Here is a 24125-nt window from a genome sequence, read left to right as displayed (position 1 = left end):
CATTTTGACGAAGTTCCATTGAGACTGGGACAAAATTGTGACATGTAAAGAATTAATAGTGAAACTGTTGACAACGAAGAACGGACGACAGACTACGATGGACGACGGACACTGTGGGTGACCACAAAAGCTCACCTTGAACACTTCGTGCTCAGGTGAGTTAAAAAAAAGTTAAGACAAAGTGCAAACAGAAACACAATGTGTTTAAACAAGCAGACGACAGAAATTCGATCCACTTAGATAAAGTGCAGATAGAATTTCTACATGCATAGTTAAATATTATAACAGAGCTTAGTTCAGTTGGCCAATATGAGCCAAAATGGATATATCACAGGAGAACAGAGGAAAATTTAAAGAAAATGAAATATGTATGGATTCTTCTGGGTGTGAGTATGTAGTGACAGAATACTAAAGGGACTTTTAGGAAGGAGGGGCGGATGTAATGTAAACTATTTCGGTCTGCACATCGTCTCATCACCACTTTCCTACATCCGAAGTTTAAAGCCAAGACCTTATGGTTACTAAGTGGAGCTCTGGACACAGAATATGACGGACAGATTTGACATTTGAGCTCAATTTGTAACCATGACCTTAGACGTAAAGATATGGTGAAATGTTTTATGAACATTGCCTTATCACTAACTACTTTCATGCCAAGTATGAAGTACCTTGAACGGTTAGGACGTAATGCTTAAGACACGAAATACGGCGGACAAGTTTGGCCGGGGATCGGGGTGTGGGCTCTTTTTGTGAATTTGACTTTTGACAAACACAGATATTTCAATAATATATGCTCATTTTCTTATTACCATCTACATATAATAAAATCTGTAAAGTAGATCCCTCGGAAGCATCGAGAACAAGGCAAACTGTGAAAATTGCAGACTCGGTTTGATTGAGTCTGTTCATGAGCAGTAATGGAAAATGCAACACTGCCCACGCCCCCTAGCACCGGCTTAAGCAGTATTCAATCTTCAAATCTAAATGAGTTGAAATCAATGATAAGCCAAAGTTAAATTAATTACCATAAAGGTTATAAATTTATGCTCCTGAAACAAGCTATGACCAATGGAAGGACGGACAGACTCACGCGCCACCGCATATAACAATCATGGGATGACTGAAACTCTATATGTTTAAACAAAGTGACCATATACACTCGATATGCCTAAATAAATTGATGGCAGAAGCTCGATTTGTTTAAATAAAATGATGGCAGAAAGGCGACATGCTTAAACATGTGAAATCAGAATACTGAACACATGCAATCACCTACGATGCTTTGATTAAAATTCACCAAACTCCGAAAAAATTATATGTAGTTCAAATATTTGGATAATCTCAAATAAGAAATATATTTCTCGAAATGAGTAAAGTTATTGCAGTTAATGAAATGTTAGGCAAATAGAAAATTATCGATAAGTATTAAACTTACCCTGTTAAAAGGACACGTTTCTTTTGACATATCATTGCACGCAAGCCAGTCGTTCTGTAGCGTTATGTTATTGATAAGAATGCTAAGGAGTCCGGCAGCATCAGTTGTGCTAGCTGAAATACCAGGGCCTGATGTTGTTTGGAAACATTTTCCATAGCTCCACCCAAGCGGATCTGAACACCACGTACTTGGGTCTGTATTCTTCCAAAGCGGATCTCTCGAGGAATGTTCAAGTATAATTTTATCATATAATTGACTGCATATTCCATTCGGGCATTTTCTACGACCATTTGGTTTACTACCAAAGCAGTTATTTGGGGATTTTTCTAGACACGTGCTTCTATTACAGGCTTTCTTCTTTTTCGTGTGTTCAGGCAAAAGATTTTCAGTCGTACATTCATTGCATTGATGTGCAGATTCTGTGGGCAAGACATCTGTTATATTTTGCAAGGATTGGTTACGACACTGTTGCACTTTATCTCCAACAAAGTTTTGAAGTCCTTCTTGTAAGTACTCTAAACCTTTGGCACCACGGACCCAATTTTTATACAGGTCCTTGTCAAAGTCTTCATCGGCCATTACATTTGGAAATCTAGGAAATGAACAACAATGTTTGGTAAACCATATATCAAGTTAAGGAATACTTTATACTAACTTTGAAACATCACTTTATGGACACATTAATTTTACTATCTAGAAGATGCTCTTATAGAAAAGCGAAAATCTCCTCCAACATATAGTGGTAATAGTCAAGAAGTCTACAGGAGCGAAAGTCAAAGAGGTTGATTAATGGCTGCAATAGGGATCAGCCACTTAGCAAATTCAGTAATCCCACTAAGTTTCAACATTCTGAGCATAGTTCGCCTCATGGTATGAACTGAAAACGGCTTTGCATGCTCAGGGCTCTATGACATTGATCTTTGGCCGAGTAACAAAAATTTAAAAGGGGTCATCTACTCTGCTTACCCAAGTGGTTCTAAAGTTACTGACATGAAATAGTTTTTTAATATTTAGTTCCCTGTGACACTGACCTTTGATGGAGTAACCCTAAGCAAGAGATCACAGAGTGATCTTAGCGCCCACCACTGAACCATTTTTGATTTTCCAAACTTCAAGACTATAGATCAAGGTCAAAATCAAGGTGAAAGTTCATTTTGGTACACAAAACTATGCATGTGGTCCATGCATGTGGTACAAATTTGAAGCTGTAGCTAAAGAAAATGTGAATGTAGGATCAATTTCGAGGTCAAAGTTAATATCTGTACACAAAACTATGCATATGCTTCAAATTTGAAGGCTGTAGCTTGAGAAATGTTGGTAATAGATACAAATCAAGGTCAAATTTCAATTCAGAACACAAAACTATGCAATTGGTCCAAATTTGAAGCCTGTAGCTTGCTGAAAAATGTGAAAGTAGGTCACTAGGTCATTCTAAAGGTCAAAGTTCATTTTGGTACACAAAACTATGCATGTGTTCCAAATTTGACGGCTGTAGCTTAAGAATTGTGAAAATAGGTCACTAGGTCAAAATTAATTTATTTTGTTGGGTTTAACGTCGCACCGACACAAATTTAGGTCATATGGCGACTTTCCAGCTTTAATGGTGGAGGAAGACCCCAGGTGCGCCTCCGTGCACTATTTCATTACGAGCGGGCACCTGGGTAGAACCACCGACCTTCCGTAAGCCAGCTGGATGGCTTCCTCACGTGAAGAAATCATATTCCTCAAATGAGGTTTCGAACCTACATCGATGAGGGGCAAGTGGTTTGAAGTCAACGACTCTAACCGCTCGGCCACGGAGGCCCCTTGGTCAAAATTTTAAAGTCAAATTTCAGTTTGGAACACAGAATTATACATGTTGTCCAAATTTGAAGCATGTACCTAAAAATGTGAAAGTAGATCACTAGGTCAATGTCAAGGTCAAAGTTTTTTCTGCATGTGGTCAAAATTTGAAGTTTGTAGCTTGAGAAATGTGAAAGTAGGCCACAGGTTAAAATCAAGATCAAATTTCATTTGGAACACAAAACGATGCATGTGGTCCACATAAAATGTAAAAGTAGGTCATTAGGTCAATGTCAAGGTCAAAAATTATTTCGATACGAAAACCGATGCAAGTGGTCCAAATTCGAAGGATGTGGCTACAGAAACGTGATAGTAGGTCACTAGGGCAAGATCAAGGTCAACTCATGTCAAGGTTCATCTAGCAAATCAAAACTATACATAAGGTCTAAGTTTGAATGTTGTAGGTTATGACAAGAAGATTTTTAAAGTTTTTCCCTATATAAGTCTATATAATTAAACAATGTGATCCACGGGGCGGGGCCATATTTGACCCTAGGGAAATAATTTGGACAATCTTGGTAGATGACCGCTAGATGATGCTACATACCAAATATCAAAGTCGTACGCTTTGTGGTTTTGTATAAGAAGATTTTCAAAAATGTTCCCTGTATAAATCTATGTTAATTATGAAAATAAACGAAGGGCCGTAACTCACTAAAATTGTTAAACCAATCTGATTTTCAGGGGAACACAACTAGGGTACTAATACATCATTCTGACAAAGTTTGGTCAAAATCCTCCTGGTAGTTTCTGAGGAGATGAGATAACGAGAAATTGTTAACGGACGGAAGGACAGACGGAAGCTTAAGGACGAGGGACCACGGACGCAGAGAGATTTGAATAGCCCACCATCTGATGATGGTGAGCTATAAATGATTCATTTGCTGCTAAGTAAAGTCATCCTTTAAAGTTTAAACGTTCTTGATCAAATAGTGACTGACCAGAAATGGAAAGTGATACCAAAATCAGTAGGGGTCATTTACTCTGCATATCCAATATGTCCATCCTTTAAAGTTTCAACATTCTTGGTCAAGTGATTCTCAAGTTATTGAATCGAAATGGTTTTCCATGTTCAGGCACTTGTGTGCTTGGCCTTTACAAATTACCCTAAAACCAGTAAGTGTCGTCTACTCTATAAGACCTGTCACTCTTATGAAGTTTGAAGGTTCCAGATCAAATGAGTTTCCAGTTATTGATCGGAAATGATGTGTGACGGACGGACGGCCAGCGCAAAAGCAATATGTCTATCCTAATGCTAGTATTCATATTTGGTCCAAATCCTGGAGTACCCAATTCAAAATAATTCTGCAATGCTTTGGCTTACCCTTAAATACGCCACGTATAAATACATGTCATGGCTATCTTACGTAAGAAATTTCATTTGAATGACTTATACAACGCTGCGAAAATCATTTCATCCTTTTCGAAAAATCCGTAAAACACTCATTTGGAATCATAGCATGCAACTTATGTAAATAATCGCAAACTCGGTTTGTTTGAGAATGTTAACGAGAGGTTATTGAATGTGCAGCACTCTTACATCCACTGGCATAGGCTTAAGAAGTGAAAGTCTACTAAAGGAAAATCAATTGGACACCAATGATCACATCCATAAAAGTGATTTAGAGATGTTTAAGTCACCCTTGCACTTTATTAAAGCGATACCAAACGAACTGTAAAACACCACTCTCCAAATTTATTTGAAAATAGATGTTAGTTGTTGAACTTTGTCCATACCAAAATTGTTAGCTCGACCTAACGAAATGTGGAGAACTGTCCTACTCGACCCAGAGTCGGCGTCGGTAAACAACCGCGTCCTCACTTTGGGTAAATGAAATCTGTAAAAAGATCCTTTGGAAGCAAAGAATGCAACCAAGAAGAATAATAGCAGACTCGGTTTGATTGAGTCTGTTCATGAGAGGTAATGAAATGTGCAACACCTCTCACGCCCCCTAGCACCGGCTTAAGCGGAACTCTATTACACATATGGTTTTGATGCACTTTCATTTTATCTCTGTAATTTGTGATGGATTTGTTGTAAACTTAGAGTTTTTATTCTTCATCATCACCCACATCATATCGCTCTAGAGCCATAACTCACTCTTGCACCAATATTTCATGGATTATCATCCCTTTTCAGAAAATTTAGGTTAACGTTTTGACGCACTTTTACTATTTCTCAGTTATTACTGAATAGATCTGATTTAAACTTAAATATTTGTTCCACCTTTTCACCCCCATCATATGACACAAGTTCTATGTCTCTTGTACTAGTTCTTGATTTATGCCCCCACCCCTTTTCAGTAAAGTAAGCTGAATGTCTTCCTCATATGAAAAGTTCCACATCGCCGGCGGGGTTTTGGGCCCGACTAAATAACAAATTTGAAGTCAACGACTTTAACCGCTGAGCTAAGAAGGCCCCACTCAGGTTAAGATTTCAGTCTTACAGTTTTCATAGGTACAGATATTTTCATCATTTTATTGAACATTATGCTAAACGCTATAAAATTATTATACAATTTGAAACATACAGATTGTTGCACTACTTAAATTAAAACTTTCAATATATTATATTATCACAAATTGACTTCTAGGTAGCATATAAATGATATAAAGTTACAATAAAAGACACGATGTTAGTGAAAATCTTGCTTAACTGTAAACAATAGTTTAAAGTATGAAACTTCAGATGATTATCTGAATTAAATATGTACATACACAAATTTAAATTTGATTTGGTAAATGTTGAATACATTACTCTACAAAAATGTCATATTCTCTATTGATTTTTCGTACATTTTGTAACAAGAGACGTATTTCTGTCTTTAAATTTGTCTCAGACAGTTTGTATCAGAACAAATAATAAAGTAAATTGGTAAATGATACTTGGAAGTGTAAAATTATGTATATTTTGGAAACATGTTTCATCATCGACATAAACCAATATCAGAATTTAAAATCTATATATGAGAAATAGAACCAAGCAAAGTAATAGCAGCCTGGGTTTGGCGTGGTGATTTCGACTTCATGTTATTATTTATACAAATAAATGTCGTTTAAATGTAAATAGTACACAAATTATAAATTGTATCTATAAAAAATCAAAGAATCACTTGTGTTGCTTAAATGAGCTCATACAAAAAATGAATATGCAAAAATCTCCGCATTTCTTAAATCAAATAAACGTCATGTAAAATATAATAAAAGAAGTACAAACGAATTTGTTTTAGTAAAATAACTTTATTCGTGTTTATTCATGTTGAATGATAAACTGTAATCTTGAAAAATACAACCTGAATAAATCAATATTCCAAAAGTGGCCCTTGTTAAAGTTAAATCGTCGCGTATAATACAAGAGGTGTAAGATGTTTATCTCATTTATTGCTTTTCCAATAGGCACTATCTGATAACATTTTTTTTCACAAATCGTAAGAAAGCAAACGTTAGCTACACGTATAAATGAAGCTTTTGAACTTATAAATGTAACTGAGATCGAAAAACGTGTAATTGATCAAACATGTTTCTGCAAAATATCTATCATTATATTGAATTTATTGCTTTTTGTTATTTTGTGACTTATTTCTTTCATATTTCCTTCTGATAATTTAATTTCTGTACGTACACAAGCTATCTTAAAGTGCTTAAATTGCATTTAAAGTGTTCAAGCAATGCTGGCAAATGTAATATTACACATTTTGCTAATGCATTTTATGTAAGTTATAACTATGGAGTATAACCTATATCATTATCTTTGTTTTAGTACATAAACTATAAACATTTAATATAGATCACACTTGTTTCTGAAAAAATGAACGAAGACAACATTGAATAGGCAAAATATGTTTATTTGTTTCATTAATAAATATCTCGTTTATCGTGTTAATATAAAGGTGATAAAGATGTTATCTTTAGCAAAAGTATATTCGTGTAATATAACAAAGAATATTCCTATAAATAAACAGTTTACACAATAATCTGCTTCCGGAAAAAAGAGTATCTTCCGGTCTGTCCCTCTTTTTTGCCGCTATATGGAGCTTTTACCGGTGAAAATCACAGCAAAAATTGAAGAGTTCGCAGACCACAGCAATAGAAAATCAAAATTTGTTCGTACGTACGGACAAAATTCCAAATGAAATTTACAAATTCTTGTTCATTTCTCACATTTTTAAAATGCAATTTGGAATTTTTATATTCCGTATTATTTTTCAGTTCTGACATTCGGTTCAAACAGCTCAAATTTGTTCGTACGTTTGCACAATTATATTATAGAAAAATAAAGTTTTTGAATATTCACTCAGAAGCGATATCCCTTCTAAAGGTAGCACAACTAATATTGGACTACTCCGCCGTGTACATGCTAGATACAGATAAGCTTGCGTGGAAAACCCATTTTCCGCTTGAAAACCCATTTTCCGCTTTTCCTCGAAGTAAAAGTCTTGTACAGCGATGAACTCCTCCGAGTACTGCCTCATTCTGACTCAGAGTACAGATTGTTGGAGTTTTATTCAGTGGAATTTCGTCGAGCCACTTCGTAAAATTACTTGACAAAATTTACAGGTAACACTATAATGATTTCCGGTATTTCATGGCAACTCCACGAGACTCCGATTCTGTAATAATCGTTACGGGCTTGCTTGATTTGCATTCGCCACTGGCATCCCGGGGTAAGCCGGTCACATGACCGGCGAACGCATCTAGGATGAGCAAATCGAGCAATCCAGTTATGAACAAATGTGGCGGCTAATGCTGAAAGCTGTCTTTAGTTACAGAATTAATAGGTGATACAAGATTTAGCTAACCAAAAGGTTCCTTCTAGCACATATTAAATATTCTTTAAAAGGTCCTGTTACAGATGTTAAATAAAACAATTATGAAAAAAGTGTTTTGTTAGTTTACGTGCGTTCCTATCTGTTATTTTACACAAACATTTTTTTTTCAATTATAATAATAATTACTCTGTAAAATTCAGTTACGAGGGGTTTTTAGCCAAGTGTGTCTACACCTCGGCGCATCTCGCGGCATTTTGTGAACCGGCGCAATCGGCGTACACTGGAGGCGTAAACGAGAGAAATAAAGTGGCTTCGCCGGTTCCGGAAGTTGAAATCGGCGTAAAACGCCGTACACCGCTTTGCAAAAAACAAGTTCCACCAACTAATCGGTCATTTTAAGTAACGTGATATGATTTCACGAAACCTCGAGGCAGTTTGCACTTTAACCTGAAACTGAAACTGAAACTGCTTTATTTGATTTAACGCCTAATTTTACACATAGTATATTCACTGGCGTTGTACATTAAATTAAAAACGAAAAATCATGATAAATTATATATAAATTGGTATCAAACAATGAAACACGACATATTTGACAAAATTTCTGTACAACAAAATTACAACATTGCGTATAAAGCATACACGATCACACTACTTAGTAGAGTATACTCAGCGTCTCTACCATATTCAGTCCACCAACAGAGAAACGATCAGAACCATGATTCAAACCTTTTAAAAAACAGTGTTTTGAGCTTTTTCTTAAAAATGTCTACCGGATCAGAATTTTTTACGTCTACTGGTAGTTGGTTCCATAGTTTCGGCCCTACAGTACGAAAACTTCTGTCGCCAAATGTCAACCTTTAACAGAGTCTGAAGACCTTAAACTACGTTTTGGTGCTTGTTCCGATAATGATTCAGTCAAGTAAGACGGAGCTTGGCCGATTGAACAATTAAACATGACAGTTAAAATCTTAAATTCAATTCGAGCTTTGATAGGAAGCCAATGTAGTCGGAACAAAGCTTGTTTTGAACTTACTGTCATACTTGCTGAGTCTTAAAACGAGTTTGACACACATGTTCTGTATCCTTTGCATTTTCTGAATTTCACAGTGAGGAATGCCATACAATATTGCATTGCAATAATCTATATGTGAAATGACCAGTGATAATACTAGAATTTCAGTAGCCTCTTTAGTAAGGTATTTTCTAATATTTTTGATTCTAAGATAATTAACCCTTGCGGTCTGACATTTTCTATTGACATGATCCTTAAAACTAAGATTTTCATCTAAGAACGCCCCTAGGTACCTTATACAATGTACTGATTTGATTCTGTCTACTACAGAATAAGATGAATTCGGTTTTTGACGTATTCATTTTAAGCTTGTTTTGTTTCATCCAGGTATCAATGGTGAATGCGCAGTTTTCAAGTTCTTGAATAGCCTGTTTCTCATTTTCAATTGAAGTTGGTCGAAATCGTTTGTTGGCAATATGGTCATCAGCAAACCCATACACTGATATTGAGTTCCTGCTTAAGTGAGATAGAGCCAGGGGCCTAAACAGCTACCCTGGGGAACGCTACATTGTAATGGGCGTGGAGTTGAAACAGCAGTTTCTACACTTAAACTACAACTGCGTGGCGTAAGATAAGAGTCAATCCAGTTGAGAGCTGTACCACATAGCCCAATACTGAGAGTGTAACACTTGCACTAAAATATCGTGGTCAACAGTATCAAAGGCGGCACTCTGATCCAGTGCAATTAGGGCACTGACCTCTTGAATTTCCAAGCCTTCTAACAAGTCACTTGTTAATCGGAGTAAAGCCGTTTCGCATGAGTGAAAGCGTCTATACGCAGACTTATTCTTGGGAAGAAGATTGTATTCACTAGCGTGTTTATTTAATAAGAAAAGAGCTGTCTTCTCTATAAGTTTCGATAGAAATGGCAAATTGCTCACAGGGCGATGATTGGTTAGCACAAGTTCGAGTCCGACCTTCTTCAACAAAGGCCTGACTATCGCATGTTTCAACTTCGATGGAAAAATCCCTTGACGTAATGACAAATTAACCAAGTCAGTTATTAAAGGGACCAATTCATTGAGATGCATCTTTAATATTTTTGTGGGTAGTTTATCAAGCTCACAGGATTTGGTTTGAAGTTCATTTATCAATGTTTTCACTTAGATCTCTGAAAACCTCAAAACGTGAAACATCCCTTTTTTCTGGTACGTAACTTTCATAATTTTCAAGAGATTCACGGATCTTTTCATTTTTGCTCAAAAGAAATCTGCAAATTTCTCTGCCAATGTAATGTTACTTTCTTCAGCGGGCATTGGATTTTCAGACTTTGTTCCGGTGAGTTCTGACACTAACCTGTACAAGTTTTATTTGAATCGCCTTTTGAACTTACCACTTTCTCACTAAGAACTGATCATTTTTCTTTACGAATTTCATAATGATACTTGAGACGTAGCTTTTTTACAGTGTCAAGTTGGTAAGGTTCTCGGTATTTTCTCCATACTCGTTCAGCTTTACGTAATGACCTTTTAAGTTGAAGTAAGTCGACGCTAAACCATGGTTTAGGTGACCGACAGATCTTAGTTTTCTGTGTCAGTGGTGCATGTTTATCAATAACTGACTCTATTTCTGTTTCAAACCGATCGGCAAAAGAATCGACGTCTTCACTAATTACCGATATATATGCAAGGTCTTTTGAAAATTCTTCATGATTGATCCGTTTAAGATTTCGAAATTCCACTGTTTTGCTTGTTAAACTTTCTTTTTGTATATTTAGAACACATTTTACAACACAGTGGTCAGATACAAATAAACCAGGTTCACAAGATAAAATGTTAACACCATTTGCAGCTTCAGTAATTACCAGGTCCAGACTTTGACCAGCTGTATGAGTAGTAAAGTTAACATGTCGCTCTATACCCATAGCACATAACGAATTTTTGAATTCTGAAATTGTGCTGCTGTTTTCATCTATATGTAGGTTGAAGTCACCCATTACAAAGATATTTGTAAACTTTGGGAGTGTGTCTTCCATTAACTGAAAGAAATCTGGGACAAATTGAGCAGGAGTCGACACTGATGGAGATCTATAAATGCCGACCAAATGAACAGTAATGTTTTAAGAATAAGTTGCCAGACGCCAAATTCAAAAGTCTGTGTTGTTCCCATGGACAGTCTACGCATATTCACTCCTGTACGGCACGTGACTGTAATACCACCCCGACTCTGTTCTTTCTGTTCGCTACACTGATTGTATAGCCGTTTTGATTTAAGTCAGAAGTTTTGAATTGATGTTGTTTGTTATCTGAAAACCATGTTTCCGTGAGCAGTGCAAAATCAATTTTCTCTTCTCTAAGAATCTGCCCAAGAAGATCGCCTTTATTTACAAGGGATCTGCAGTTTAATGATAAGCATATGACTTTTTCATTCTTGTTATTTAATAACAATGTATGATCTTGTTTAAAATGAATTATATTTTTCATATGAACACCAGCTTTGCTTTTTGTCCTAGGGCGACCCGCTCGTTTACCTCTCTATTTTAAAAGATTAAATTCTTTCAATAATGATAATGTCTCTCCATTTGGTATTGTATATCTTCTGGGTACACGGCTATAATCCAGTAATTGTTCTCTACTGTATTGTAATTTCATTGTGTTTAGATTATCATTAATTCCGGGTGAGATTTTGTTCACCAAATCTGATGAAATCCGCATTAATAGGTGTTCACTCATCATTGCAGAAGGTAAAATGCACATGTATAAAATGTCACAATATATACAACTTTACTAAGTCTAAAATTCTCAAAAAGCACAAAATGAATCCAAGAAATAAACACAAAAAACAATCCTAGCTATCTTCTGCACATAACTGCAAAAATTCAATATTCTACATAAAGCAGAAACTTGAATACAGTCAAAACTTAGGAGCTCAAAAATATGCAGCCTACACCTGGCGCAATACCATAACGGTAAAGTAGGTAAGTATGACAGTAGACCCCAGGGTCATGATTTGAACTTGACAATGCCAAATAGATATTAGGTCTGGGCCTTACATTTCTGCACAAGAAGATTTTTAACTATTTTTCCATTATAAAATCTGGAAATTAGATCCCTCGGAAGCATCGAGAACAAAGCAAACAGTGAAAATTGCAGACTCGGTTTGACTGAGTCTATTCATGGGCAGTAATGGAAAATGCAACACTGCCCACGCCCCCTAGCACGGGCTAAAGCAGTATTCAATCTTCAAATCTAAATGAGTTGAAATCAATGATTCCGACGGATCAGAAAATACAACAACACTGAGATGAAGTCAGGGGCGACTTTTACGGCCGCCACACAGCACTTAACACCCGCTGTTGTGAAGTATATAAGTCAATATAAAACAAGGTCACCCCATGCGTGGCATACATTGTTCTCATTGTCATGAATTGAACAATATTGGTAGATAACCACTATAGCATACCATTAGCTCTGCGCATTACAGTTTAAGAAAATATTTTTAAAAAAAGTTTTTCTTCCCTTTACAATAAACAATGTGCCCTCGCATCCCCATACCCGCGTGACGGGGCCACTTTTAATCCCAGTGGTACAATTTGGTAAAAGGCTACTATTACATGCTTAATTCTAAATATCAAAGCCATTGGCCATGCGGTTTTTCAAATGTCTTGTCTATATAAGTCTATATAAACCGTGCGACCGCCAAGGCGGGCCACATTTGGCCCTGGGGGATAATTTAAACCGTTCCGGCAAAGGACTACTAGATGATACTACATACAAAATACCAAAGCCCTAAGCCCTGTTGTTCTGGCCAAGAAGATTTTCAAAGTTTTCCATATATAAGTCTATATAAACCATATGACCCCCAGATTTGAGTCATAATTGACCCTAAGGAGGTAATTTAAACAACCCCTTTGTAGAGGACCACTAAATAATGCTACATACCAAATACCAAAGCCTTATGACCTGTAATTTTGGACAAGAAGACTTTTTCAAAAATCCTTTCGGTTGCCATGGCAACCAGAGTTCTATGTGGAATTCAAGTTTTTAAACGTCTGTACGAGGGGCGTTCAATATGTAATGTTACTCCGTATGTAGTTTAGATGCGGTTTTCGGCACATTGTAAAGCAATTTATCGGGAACAAAATGCTATATCAATCGGTAAGTTCAAATTAAAAATATAATCATTTTAGTGAGGTGTGCTCAGGTATACTGGATCATAATTATAATTTAGGCTCTTCCAGGGCATCTAGAGTCTAGAAAAATAGAATAACTTGTAAAATCACAATATTCTATCATTTTTCTACGAGGTACAGCAATTTGTGATGAGTTTGCATTTGTTTTCAACTATTTATTGCATTTCTGATTTTACAATACAACTAAAAATCTAAACTCGAGGCTGATACCATCTAGAATGGGAGTTTAGGACGATTAATCAAAGTTGTAAGAACTAGTTTCGCAATCGAGAATTAAGATACTAGTATCAACTTAAGATACAAGATTTTTTTAAACGATGATTACCGCGCCTGACAAAATTGCAGAGGCTTATTGTACTCACCTTATCATTTTTCGAGTAAAATTGTACACACTCAATTTTAAACTGTTATAAACTTTTTAAGTTTAGTTTTCATATGTTTTTGTGAAGATCATAATTTGTTTTATCTGTTTAAACTGAATTATAGTTCTAGCTGTTGAATAGTATAATCAAGGATTTGCATATTACAATCTCAATATTTTGTTGTTTAAAGGAGTTCATCACAATATTTTGTGCGCAGCTCAATCGCGCAGCAAGCGATAACCACTGTAAAGTTCAGGATTCGCCGCCTAAAGTGCATAATTGTCGGATATGCAGTGCACTCGCGCAAAAAATATCGTATGTACTGACAATATAGGTCGTGCATCCATATTTTACCTTTAAAAGAGATGGTGTTTTATTGGAGGAGTAGTCGTAGGAAGTGCTCGAATCAAATACATTGTGGACAGCCAATTTGAAAGTAAACTATTTCGGCCAGTAATGATGCAGCCGACTCCAAGTCAAATAAAAATCCAGAAAATTTTAACGTAGATCTATCTCCTTCAAGTTCAAATGTGACTTCCTAAAAATGTTGTTATACTTTTTGTGCCCCATCCCGCATTTCACGTAGTAAGACCAGAGTTATGGCCCTTGTCAGTCAAATTGTACATAAACGGTCTAAACATTTGTGTCGCATATACCTCAAAAGTATATGCGCCAAGAGTCATGAAACCATACAAGAATTAAATTCAGCATGCGAAGTTGTGCAACAGTGCTTTTATTTGAGGTTTCACTAAGTAAAAACAGATTTATGTCCCTTGACGTGGTCAAATATATACGTAAATGGTATGTGAAAGCTTGTGTAGCATGTATCTCAAAAAGTATTTGACCTAGAGGCATGTAACCTTAAAGGAGCATTATTTCGTATGTGAGTAAGAAAACTGGTTAAGAAACTGATAATAACATTGTGCAGTTTGTTTTGTAAGAAAAAAAAATGTAAATAATTTTTAGGTGGGTGGGGTAATGAAAAAATAATGTTGTGGGTGGAGTGAATATTTTTTAATTTTTCTTGAAAACAAGCACGGGTTGATATTATTTTTTTGGTTTAGATTTTTTTGTCTTAGTTCTAGCTTACATAATATAAAATTTAGTAAAATTCTGTCCGCTAGATTTTTCATATCATTAAGAAATACTTCGTGTTTTTCTCAGATTCAGATACTTTCGACATCTGTCAAGAGTTATTTTTCTGAGTTAATATATCTATATGTTGACATTTTATGCATAGTTATAGTGGTTTGATTAATTGTGATGCATAAATAGTAACATCAGAGTGAAACTTTGAATAAATAGTTGTTTGCAGTAGTTTTATTATGACATGTATGTATTGTTTCTTCAGACACAAATACTGATTTGGTGTTCTGAATAAACTTTGAATATTGAAAAAAGAAGCACGGGTACCTATCATTTTTATTTTTTATTTTAACTTGTCATATATCAATCTATAAATATGCAAAGTTACAAAAAATTCTGTCCGCTAGAAATAATTGTGAAAAACATCTTTAAATGACGGATGGATGGGCGGCGGACGGTGAGCGATTACAATAGCTCAACCTAAGCATTTTGTGCTCATGTGAGCTAATAAAGTCAGCAGCAATTTTGTTCTTTATAAATAATACAGGTACAAATGTATTTATTACATAGTTTCAGTAAGTGTGGTGTCTCGAATAGTTGCCCTACGACCGGGGTCTCAAATAGCTTCAGTACGACCGGGGTCTCAAATATTTTCAGTACGACCGCGGTCACAAATAGTATCATAGGTTGCTCTACGCAAATGCATGTCGATTCCTATCGTAATTCCCTAACATCGTATTTCCAAATGGACATTACATTATTTTTCCTTCATTCTTGATATAGATTTAAAGAGAAACGCCCAACAAAATACGCCAACCCTGACCCCGCACACTCCGAAAAAGAAAAATAATCTGCCCTATATGGTGTATAAACACACTTGCAAACTCGTTTTACTGTGCACAAAAAAGCTCTTTTGGCCTTTAAGTTAGTTCTGCACGTTTGAAAAACCGGCAGTGATGGCGTAACGTCATTTATCCGGGAAAAGTAGAATAAAGCCTGGATTCGGCGTATGGAAATGAAAATCAACTTATGAATTAATCGAAACCTGCGAGTAAATTTGTTTTAACGGCACTGTTGCCATATTTCTTAAGTGAAAATATGTTATTAAAATATTTGGCACGTAAAAATCCAAATAATGCCTTAAAATTAACATGAAATGTCCGGTTTCCTTTAATCATGGTCAAATATCTCAAAAATAAGCACACGGACCTGTATACATTTTATTTCACCAATTTATAGGCCAGTTATTTATTTACAGCTGTGATAGGTTGTTTTTTTTTATCAAAATCTACATTGTACAGAAAATTCTGTTCGCGAAAATGTTATGAAAATTATGATTTGCCCGTACACTCCCATTATGAAATATCAAGTGAGGTCCAATTTTTCCAAACCACCCTAGCAAAACATCAAGCACAAGACCCTATTTTTTTGCTAAATTTTCTAGATATATTCTGAAGTTTTGAAAAATTGGAGTTTAATCAAATTCTACATTATAGAAAAAATTTCGATCCATACGTGCAGAACGACCTTAACTAGTTTAAGGTCAATCGTGTAACAAAGTACAAAACAATACAGAAAATATAAATGTTATAATTACACTGTGTCACGCAAAAGTATTTTAGGTTTAACACTTCGATATCAGATTTTCAATGTGCGTATTTGAAATTACGAGATTTATTTTTGAAAATTTACTATTAGTAATTATACGTCGAATCTTTCAAACTGGGTTGCTGATTTAAAAACGCAGTTTATTTTTCTCAGACAGATTAAGATATATTTTGTATTTACCCTTGCAAGAAATCTTGCCGAAATTAATATTTATTCAATTTCATTCACGTCAAGCGTCCGCTTTTATTTAGATTCTATATGTCTTTTTTTTTAAATAAAGTTCACAAACTATACTTTAAGCACAGGTAATAATGAACATGATCGAAACGTATATCATTCGGAGTTAACAGTTTAATTTCACTTTTTATTTTCTTGAATATATATTAATACAAATTAAAAAAAAGAAGAAGTAAACTTACAGTTTCTGTTTACTTTAGTCCATTATCAATCCACAGAATTCTAAAACACAGAAGCACAGAAAATTAGGAAATGTAGACTATACCGCTTTGGGCGGAAATGACGTTTCAATTTCGTTGGCAATAGTTACCCGGTCGCACTAAACATTGCTATTTATAGGTTTTCTGAAAAAATTATTTTAGGACAACGATATTTGGTTTCACAGCTAACTATTTATAGGTACTGGATAGTATTGAACGATTAGGCTTGTTATGATTGTATTGATCGTTAGCATTTATAAACGTTTTAATATACCACTTTACTATTGACTGTTTATATTGTGAAGAATAATGCAGGACCTAGATATATACCTAAATGTAATCAAATGTCTACAATATCTTCCATTACCTGACATTTTCAACACTGCTTCTATATTTCAATCATTAATATAGTTTCCATTCCTTTTATCTGAGTTTTAGTTCTACTAACATACGTATTAGTGAAAAGATATCTAATATAAAACCTATTTTTGAAATTAAATATATCCATAGAAATTTTTTGACTGAATAAAGTCTTTAAAACTAGCAAATCGCTTTGATTAAGAATTAAACTGAATATAGTATACTGCTTCACACGAAGCTATCAAATGAAAAATAGTCACTTCATTACAATTATGTATTAACTTCATAGGCTTAGCAGTAAAATATTTGAAGTAATAGTCATCTTTAGAAACATTTTCTTTAACATCATCAAAGTAATAAATGACAAATGACATAAAATAAAACATTGAAACTTCAGTGTTTAGGTTTCAGAAGATACCGGAATCATTATAAAGAAGGTTTTTAACTAAATATAATCTATTACTTGATTGTATACTAGTTACTTATATCTCGTAAACAAGTAGTGAAGTTAATTAGTATTTACCTAAATATTCTGTGTTATATTTCAGTGCTCATTTCGGTTAAATTCCAGTGCTCATTTCGGTTAAAATCCAGTGCTCATTTCAATCAAGTTAATTCTAGGTAAACACGAAATATAACTTCTTTTTTACATGAGTAGGTGTTTTAATGTGTATGTCAATATCAAAATGTAAATGGTATCATAGGGAAAATAAAAACAAACAACCATGCGTATATTCAGATCTTTAAACATTTTAAATAATCTATGTCAAGGGTACATAACATATCCGATAACCGTATGCAAGTACAAGGGACTACACTGTAGGACAATTCACATTTTATTTATAAAGTTGTCTGCCGTGGCCGTAGCTATATCTTTTTGTTGTTGTTGTTTTTGCCACTATTGATGCAACGGTGCAAAAGATTGCGGCAGTGGGAACCCCATCCTGCAACACTGTGGCACTTTAAACCCTAAATTCTTCATTCTGCTGAGTTTTAAGAGAAGTAAATTTCAGTCATCAAGTGTTTTGTGGCTTTTACTAGAAGAATAAGTGTTGTTTTTGTCTATCTGTGTTGAGAACCTTACAGCCCTAACACTTTCGATTAATCTCCCAACTACAGTACTACTGTACAGTTTAATATATTGTTCTTTCAAGATAATGTATAAAAAGTGTTATATAATGACATATACGTACTAATCTTGTAATTATAAAAGCAATTCAAAAGCCGACAATATGGCTTTCAGTGTATTGGATTTTTTTCTTTTTAAAATCTTGACCTGGGGCCAGATTTATTTTTCAGTAATTTGGTAGTCAGAACCTTCCTTTTATATTGAAGTATTTTTTTTCCAAAATCTCTGTCCCCACATCCCTTAATTGTCAAATGGTCCGCCCTTTAGAAGATTATTTTCAAAACGTAACAAAAGTAAAATAAAAGCAGACTCGTTTTAAGTTAGACGAAGAAATATGCACATGCAATTTGTTTTACGATTGATTGAATGAAAGGAGAGATACAACGACAACCTAATGCCGGTATAATTATTAATTGTCTAGTTTAATCAGTTGTTATCAATGTGTTATTAGGCATATGAACAATGATATAAATTGGAAAAGTAACACACTTGATCAGTAGCAATGGCGTAGGTGAAATTTTGATACTGAGCAGTGACATTAAGCAGACACAATGATTCCAAAGTAATGATTTAACACAAAACCTTTGTTATCATCAAACCAACGCTATTTTGCCCATTTAACTAATGTCATTTAAACGTTTTGATGCTAAATTACGATTTTGGACAACACAAGATCGTATACAATATACCCATAACCCAGCCCTCCCCATAGTTAGAAAGAAAAACTGGTTGGAACATACTATTTAAGCGGTCAGTGCATTTGCGGCAAATGCATTTGCCTTACAATGTATCTTTTGTACGTCCGTTATATATTTCAAATCACAGAATTTAAATAAACAGTAAAATATTATTAGTGTAGCAGCTTTAACGTGTGAGAATTAAATTTATCCTTATTTAGATAAAAACCACTATAGCCTATTGAAAAACATGAATAACATTACCTAAATAGTTTTAAAAGTATAATAACATCGCTGACCTCGAAATAAAACTATAAATATCTCTCCGCTGTGTACATGCACTCTTGATTCCTTTACCGGGTATGTAGCTATGTTGCACAGGAACGGGAACCAAATGCATCTAATTATAGATCTACGCATGCGTAAATACCGACACGAGCAGACGGAGGTACATGTAACTACTGATTCAAAATAAAACGCAGATTAATGCATTAAATTTATAAATTGGGATAACCTTATCCGTGAGAACTTGTCTCAGTTTTTTTCCCAGTATCTCCGTTGTTCTCTAATTTTATTTATAAGTGGTCTCATGTGTTCCCGATCAATACTTTTTTCAACAACTTACTCCTAAAATAAATGTACAACCATATGAAAAACGAAGAGAAATGGAAACACAAGCAGATTTTACTTTTACATGTACAACTTTGTCTGTATATAGGTCATATTTATCGACAACGAATATTATACTAGTACAGTATAATGCATCATCACACACATACAAAATACACACATTCTGCAAAATTGTTTTGTTTATAAAGTGTGCAATCTATAACTAAATATCAAAACATGTTGATATTCCCTAAATACTGACATTAGCATAATTATGTTGCATATCATAGTGAAAATAATTTACACACTCAGCTATTTGCACAAGAATAAAACTTACACATGAAGCAGAACCGGGTTAGAGGCTTACATGCCACGCGCCAAAAAGCTTAGGTTTTGCAAAAATACGTTTTACAAATAAAAAAATCACAAAAAGAATACAACAGCAACAACAAGAGTTAGCCGCTTCCACGCCACACACGACAATATACCAAAACAAGAGGTCCTACCCAAAAATTGTAAATTACTACTCACAGTAAATAGGAGAAAGATAGCTATGAGTATTAGCTGTTTCAACGTCTCACACCAGAACATTTTTTATACATGGCCATTCAAGACAGAGTAGTTCTAAAAACTTTTTTTTGTATTTTAAAAACTGTTTTTTTTATCTTTACCGTTTCTGTCGATTTCTTTTATCTGTTAAAACATAGTCCTACCTGTTCTAGGTTACATTATACAAAACTAGTACTATCATCCAATTCTTGTGCTATCAACTTAATCTTACTTACACTACATTTTGTACAATCACGGTTAAAAAAGGACATTCTGAACATTTATTTCATAATTAATTAATACAGGCGGGCAATCTATTTCTTCAGCAATATCAGTCAGTTTCACATAAAACATAATTCTCTTTAAAATTTGTTGTTTTGTCAAAAATCGACTTACAGCACTCTTTTGCTTTTTACAAAAAAAATAAATAAATAAATAAGCTAGCAGCTTGTTTGTGTTGTTTACACAAAAGGTAATTATATCTTTTATTTTAGCAGGTTTAATGTAGTATGGTTTTAGAAACTCAAAGAGTTGTTGACCTATGCTAATCAATGTTTAGCGTCGCCAGGTAGATTTTGTACAAAAAGTTTTTAGAAAAAGGTTGCAATGTTTAGAAATAAAGTATTTACTTTTTCACTTATGATTTTTAGACATATATCTCTTTGCTGTAGCTTCTAAAATATAATAGGTAAGAGTAGATTTCTCGGAAGCACAGAGCACCAAAACCACAGCCTCAGAGCACTGGCACCAGACCAGAAAGAAAATGCCTCTGTACATGCTATACCCTACCCCTAGGAATTCTATAAGAACAATGGTCATGGACGGGAAAATGCACTTATCCAATTCAATCGTACAATTCTCATATAAAACGCGCAGTTCGGTGAATTGGTACCTAGTATATTGAACAAGCGATAATTTATCTTCCATCGTGCACCAGTTCCATTATCTCAATATTCCATATTGCAGAGGAACTCCACATATTTATGCCTTCTTCAACGCTACAGTAAAGAACTTGCGCGAACTCTTAATGAACATCCGGTCTAGAGGTCACGGCAGTGTGCACATGTTAGGCGAAATGTAAAGAAACAAAAACAGAATGCACATTTTTTACAGTTTTACGATAAAACTCGAAATGATGAATGAAATACATTTTGGATATGATTTTGAGTTTGAAATTATACATTGGTATACGAGGGGTGTTCCAAAAGTAATGTCACTTGCATCGGTTCTCCTATACTGCAGATGTTCTGATCATTTTAACTTGCTCTGCCCTTCAAAATACTCTCCGTCAGCCTGAATACACCTTTTGAGCCGGTCAATCCTCTTTTGGAAGCATTGTTCATACTCTTCTATGGTAACACCCATCAGATACTGATAAACAGCAGATCCAAGGGCATTTCTCGATTTGTATCTCTTTCCAGACAGATGATATTTAAGTTTGGGAAACAGAAAATAGTCGCAGGGGGGCCAGGTCTGGCGAAAACGGAGGACGTGGAAGGACGGTAACCTCTGACTCCAAAAACTCGGACACAATGCGTGCCTTGTGAGCGGGTGCATTATCATGCAAAAGTCGGAGGTACTTAAGTCCTGTTTTGGGGCGGCGACTTTTTTAGTAGTTCTTCAATTTTCTTAGAACAACTGTTTTTATAGAATTTTCCTATGACCGTACTGCCTTTTGGTACCGGAATTTGAATGATTGGACCCTTATGAGTGAAAAAAAATACATACAAAACCTTCTTCACCGTTCGTATTCGTTTGGCAATACTTGGGCGTCTCGCATTTTTGGTGACCCAAATTCGGTTGGAATACTTCCGCATTGGTTCAAAATAATAAACCCAGGTTCCATTACCAGTAACTATATTATCAAAAACCTTTTTGCTGTATTTTAGGTACATGTTCAGAAGTTTTTTTTTGCCATTGTTACACGGGTCCTCTTTTGTTCATCTGTTAACAAATGAGGTATCCATCTTGCATTTATTTTTCTAAGTTTTAGGTTTTTCTTCAAAATTCCATGAACTCGTGCTAACGACAAGTTTGTCAGTCGGGCTAATTGCCTTACGGTGAATCGGGCATCCTTTTTTAGCAAATTGAGGATTTTTTCGATGTTACCTTTCAACGTAGTTGTTGCAGGACGATCTGTGCGAGCAGCATCTTTGAGTTGCTGCTGTCCGGTCCTAAATTTAGCTACCCACCTACAAATAGTCCTATGAGACATTTGACCTTCCCCATAAATTACGCACACCTCACGGTGAATATCTACAAGCTTCATGCCGAGTAGCGACCTACCTTTTATGTAGGCCCTAATTTCAAGCACATTTTCAGCTCTTTTCCCAGTCATTTTGTGTAAAGTGTAATGAATACGCTATAAATCAATGTACACTGTACCAAAGTCAGTGAACGTGTGAGCGCGATATTTACCTATGTTACGATTCAGTGATCGTTCTATCGACACGAGGTGGTTTTGTGTACACATGACACGATTTCCGCGAAATAAAACACAAATGACATTATTTTTGTAATTTGAAATCATACATTGGTATACATCTATTCTGTTTATTTAATTCATTTTGCACATTTATGCTGCATATACACATTTTACAGTACACGTGTTGTAAAATGACGACTGACATACATTTTCACGTCAGCCAGACATAATGATTTTGTAATCTGCACCGGAACTTCACCAGGGATGTTCAAGCAAGGTTTTTGTGTAACGATGAAAAAACTATAAACTACGCAAAATAAGCGGCATTATTATTCTAAGATGAAAAGTATTGAAGGAATGTGACCGGTACACAATGGTAGATTAATTACCACTTGTTTAATATCCATAGAATACATTTACCAAACGTGTTTTAGGCATGAAATGCGCGATTGAAGTGGGTTAGTATATTTTCCCGTTCATGAACATGGTTCTTATAGAATATCTAGGGGTAGAGTATAACATCTACAGAGGCATTTTCGTTCTGGTCTGGTGCCAGTGCCTCAGAGCCACGCACTTTTTAAGTAGGCCCACAACAAAAAAGACGTTTTAATGGAAAAATATTACAGACGGGTTGCTTCAAAATTCTAGCAAGTACATATTAATTTATGTCAAATATAGATAGAGGGATGGGGAGGGAGTGGTAAAGGGTAAAATGGGGAGGGGGGGAGTTGAAGGTGGAAGTAGAACAAGGATGCATATACAATGGGAATGAAGCTACATTCCTTAATCACAGTACCACGTCAACATAAAACAAAACAGCGAAGACAATCATGTACCACAGATAAATACACAACCAACCCCAACTAAATAACATGAAAAACAAACAAATTGAAATACAAGAACACGGTAAGTCACCGCTGTTATCTCACAATCACACAGATAAGCAGGCACAAATCATCGTGTACTGCCTTAGGATTCTGGCAGCCAAAATATGGAAAAAACAAAATGAAGGTCAGGTTAAAGAACATAAAAGAGGCGTATTGAAATATGTATCAAAAGATATGCATGTGGTGGTCTATATTGCAGTACTGTACCTTCAACAACAAAAAATCAAAAACAAAAAGTAGGAGGTCATTATTAAGACTACTCAAAATGGGTGTTGAATTCTTATAAGATATATATAAGAGGTCCAAATGTCTTTGCTGTAAATTCAAAAATAAGATATGTGGTGGTCTATATTGCAGTGCTGTACCTTCAACAAAAATATCAACAACAAAAAGTAGGAGGTCATTATTAAGACTACCTAAATATGAGTGTTGAATTCTTATAAGATATATACAAGTAGTTCAAATTGCTTTGCTGTAAATTCAGAAATAAGATAATAGGTCAGTAAGTCACGATAAAGACTATTCAAAACAAGGATTTAAATCTATATCAAACATTATACATGCGGTCTAAGTCTCTTTGATGGAGCTTCAAAAATAAGAAAGTAGGTCAGTAAGTCAGGGGATTAGTGGATAAAATATTAAAAATGAGTATTGAAAATTGTATCAAAAGCTATAAACGTTGTCCAAATTTCTATATGTTGTACCTTAAAAACATAAAAGTAAAACAGTTGACCACTAGATAA

General features: G+C 35.0%; 2 protein-coding genes across 4 annotated transcripts in view; both read right to left on the bottom strand.

Moving 5' to 3' along the window:
* Nucleotides 1-16794, bottom strand: part of LOC123527943 (uncharacterized) — a 34837-nt gene extending 18043 nt beyond the window's left edge. The window contains exons 1-2 of the mRNA XM_053523366.1: nucleotides 16729-16794; nucleotides 1436-2027 (exon numbers count right to left, since the gene is read on the bottom strand). Of these exons, the coding sequence (XP_053379341.1) occupies nucleotides 1436-2014 (579 nt within the window). The 5' untranslated portion in view covers nucleotides 2015-2027; nucleotides 16729-16794. The remainder of the gene's footprint in view (nucleotides 1-1435; nucleotides 2028-16728) is intronic.
* LOC123527475 (uncharacterized) overlaps nucleotides 1-24125 on the bottom strand; it is a 577437-nt gene that overhangs the window by 540800 nt on the left and 12512 nt on the right. The window lies entirely within an intron of this gene.

The sequence above is a fragment of the Mercenaria mercenaria genome, chromosome 14, assembly GCF_021730395.1.
Source record: "Mercenaria mercenaria strain notata chromosome 14, MADL_Memer_1, whole genome shotgun sequence".
NCBI classification, from domain to species: Eukaryota; Metazoa; Mollusca; class Bivalvia; order Venerida; family Veneridae; genus Mercenaria; species Mercenaria mercenaria.
This window is presented reverse-complemented; position numbering and strand designations above follow the sequence as displayed.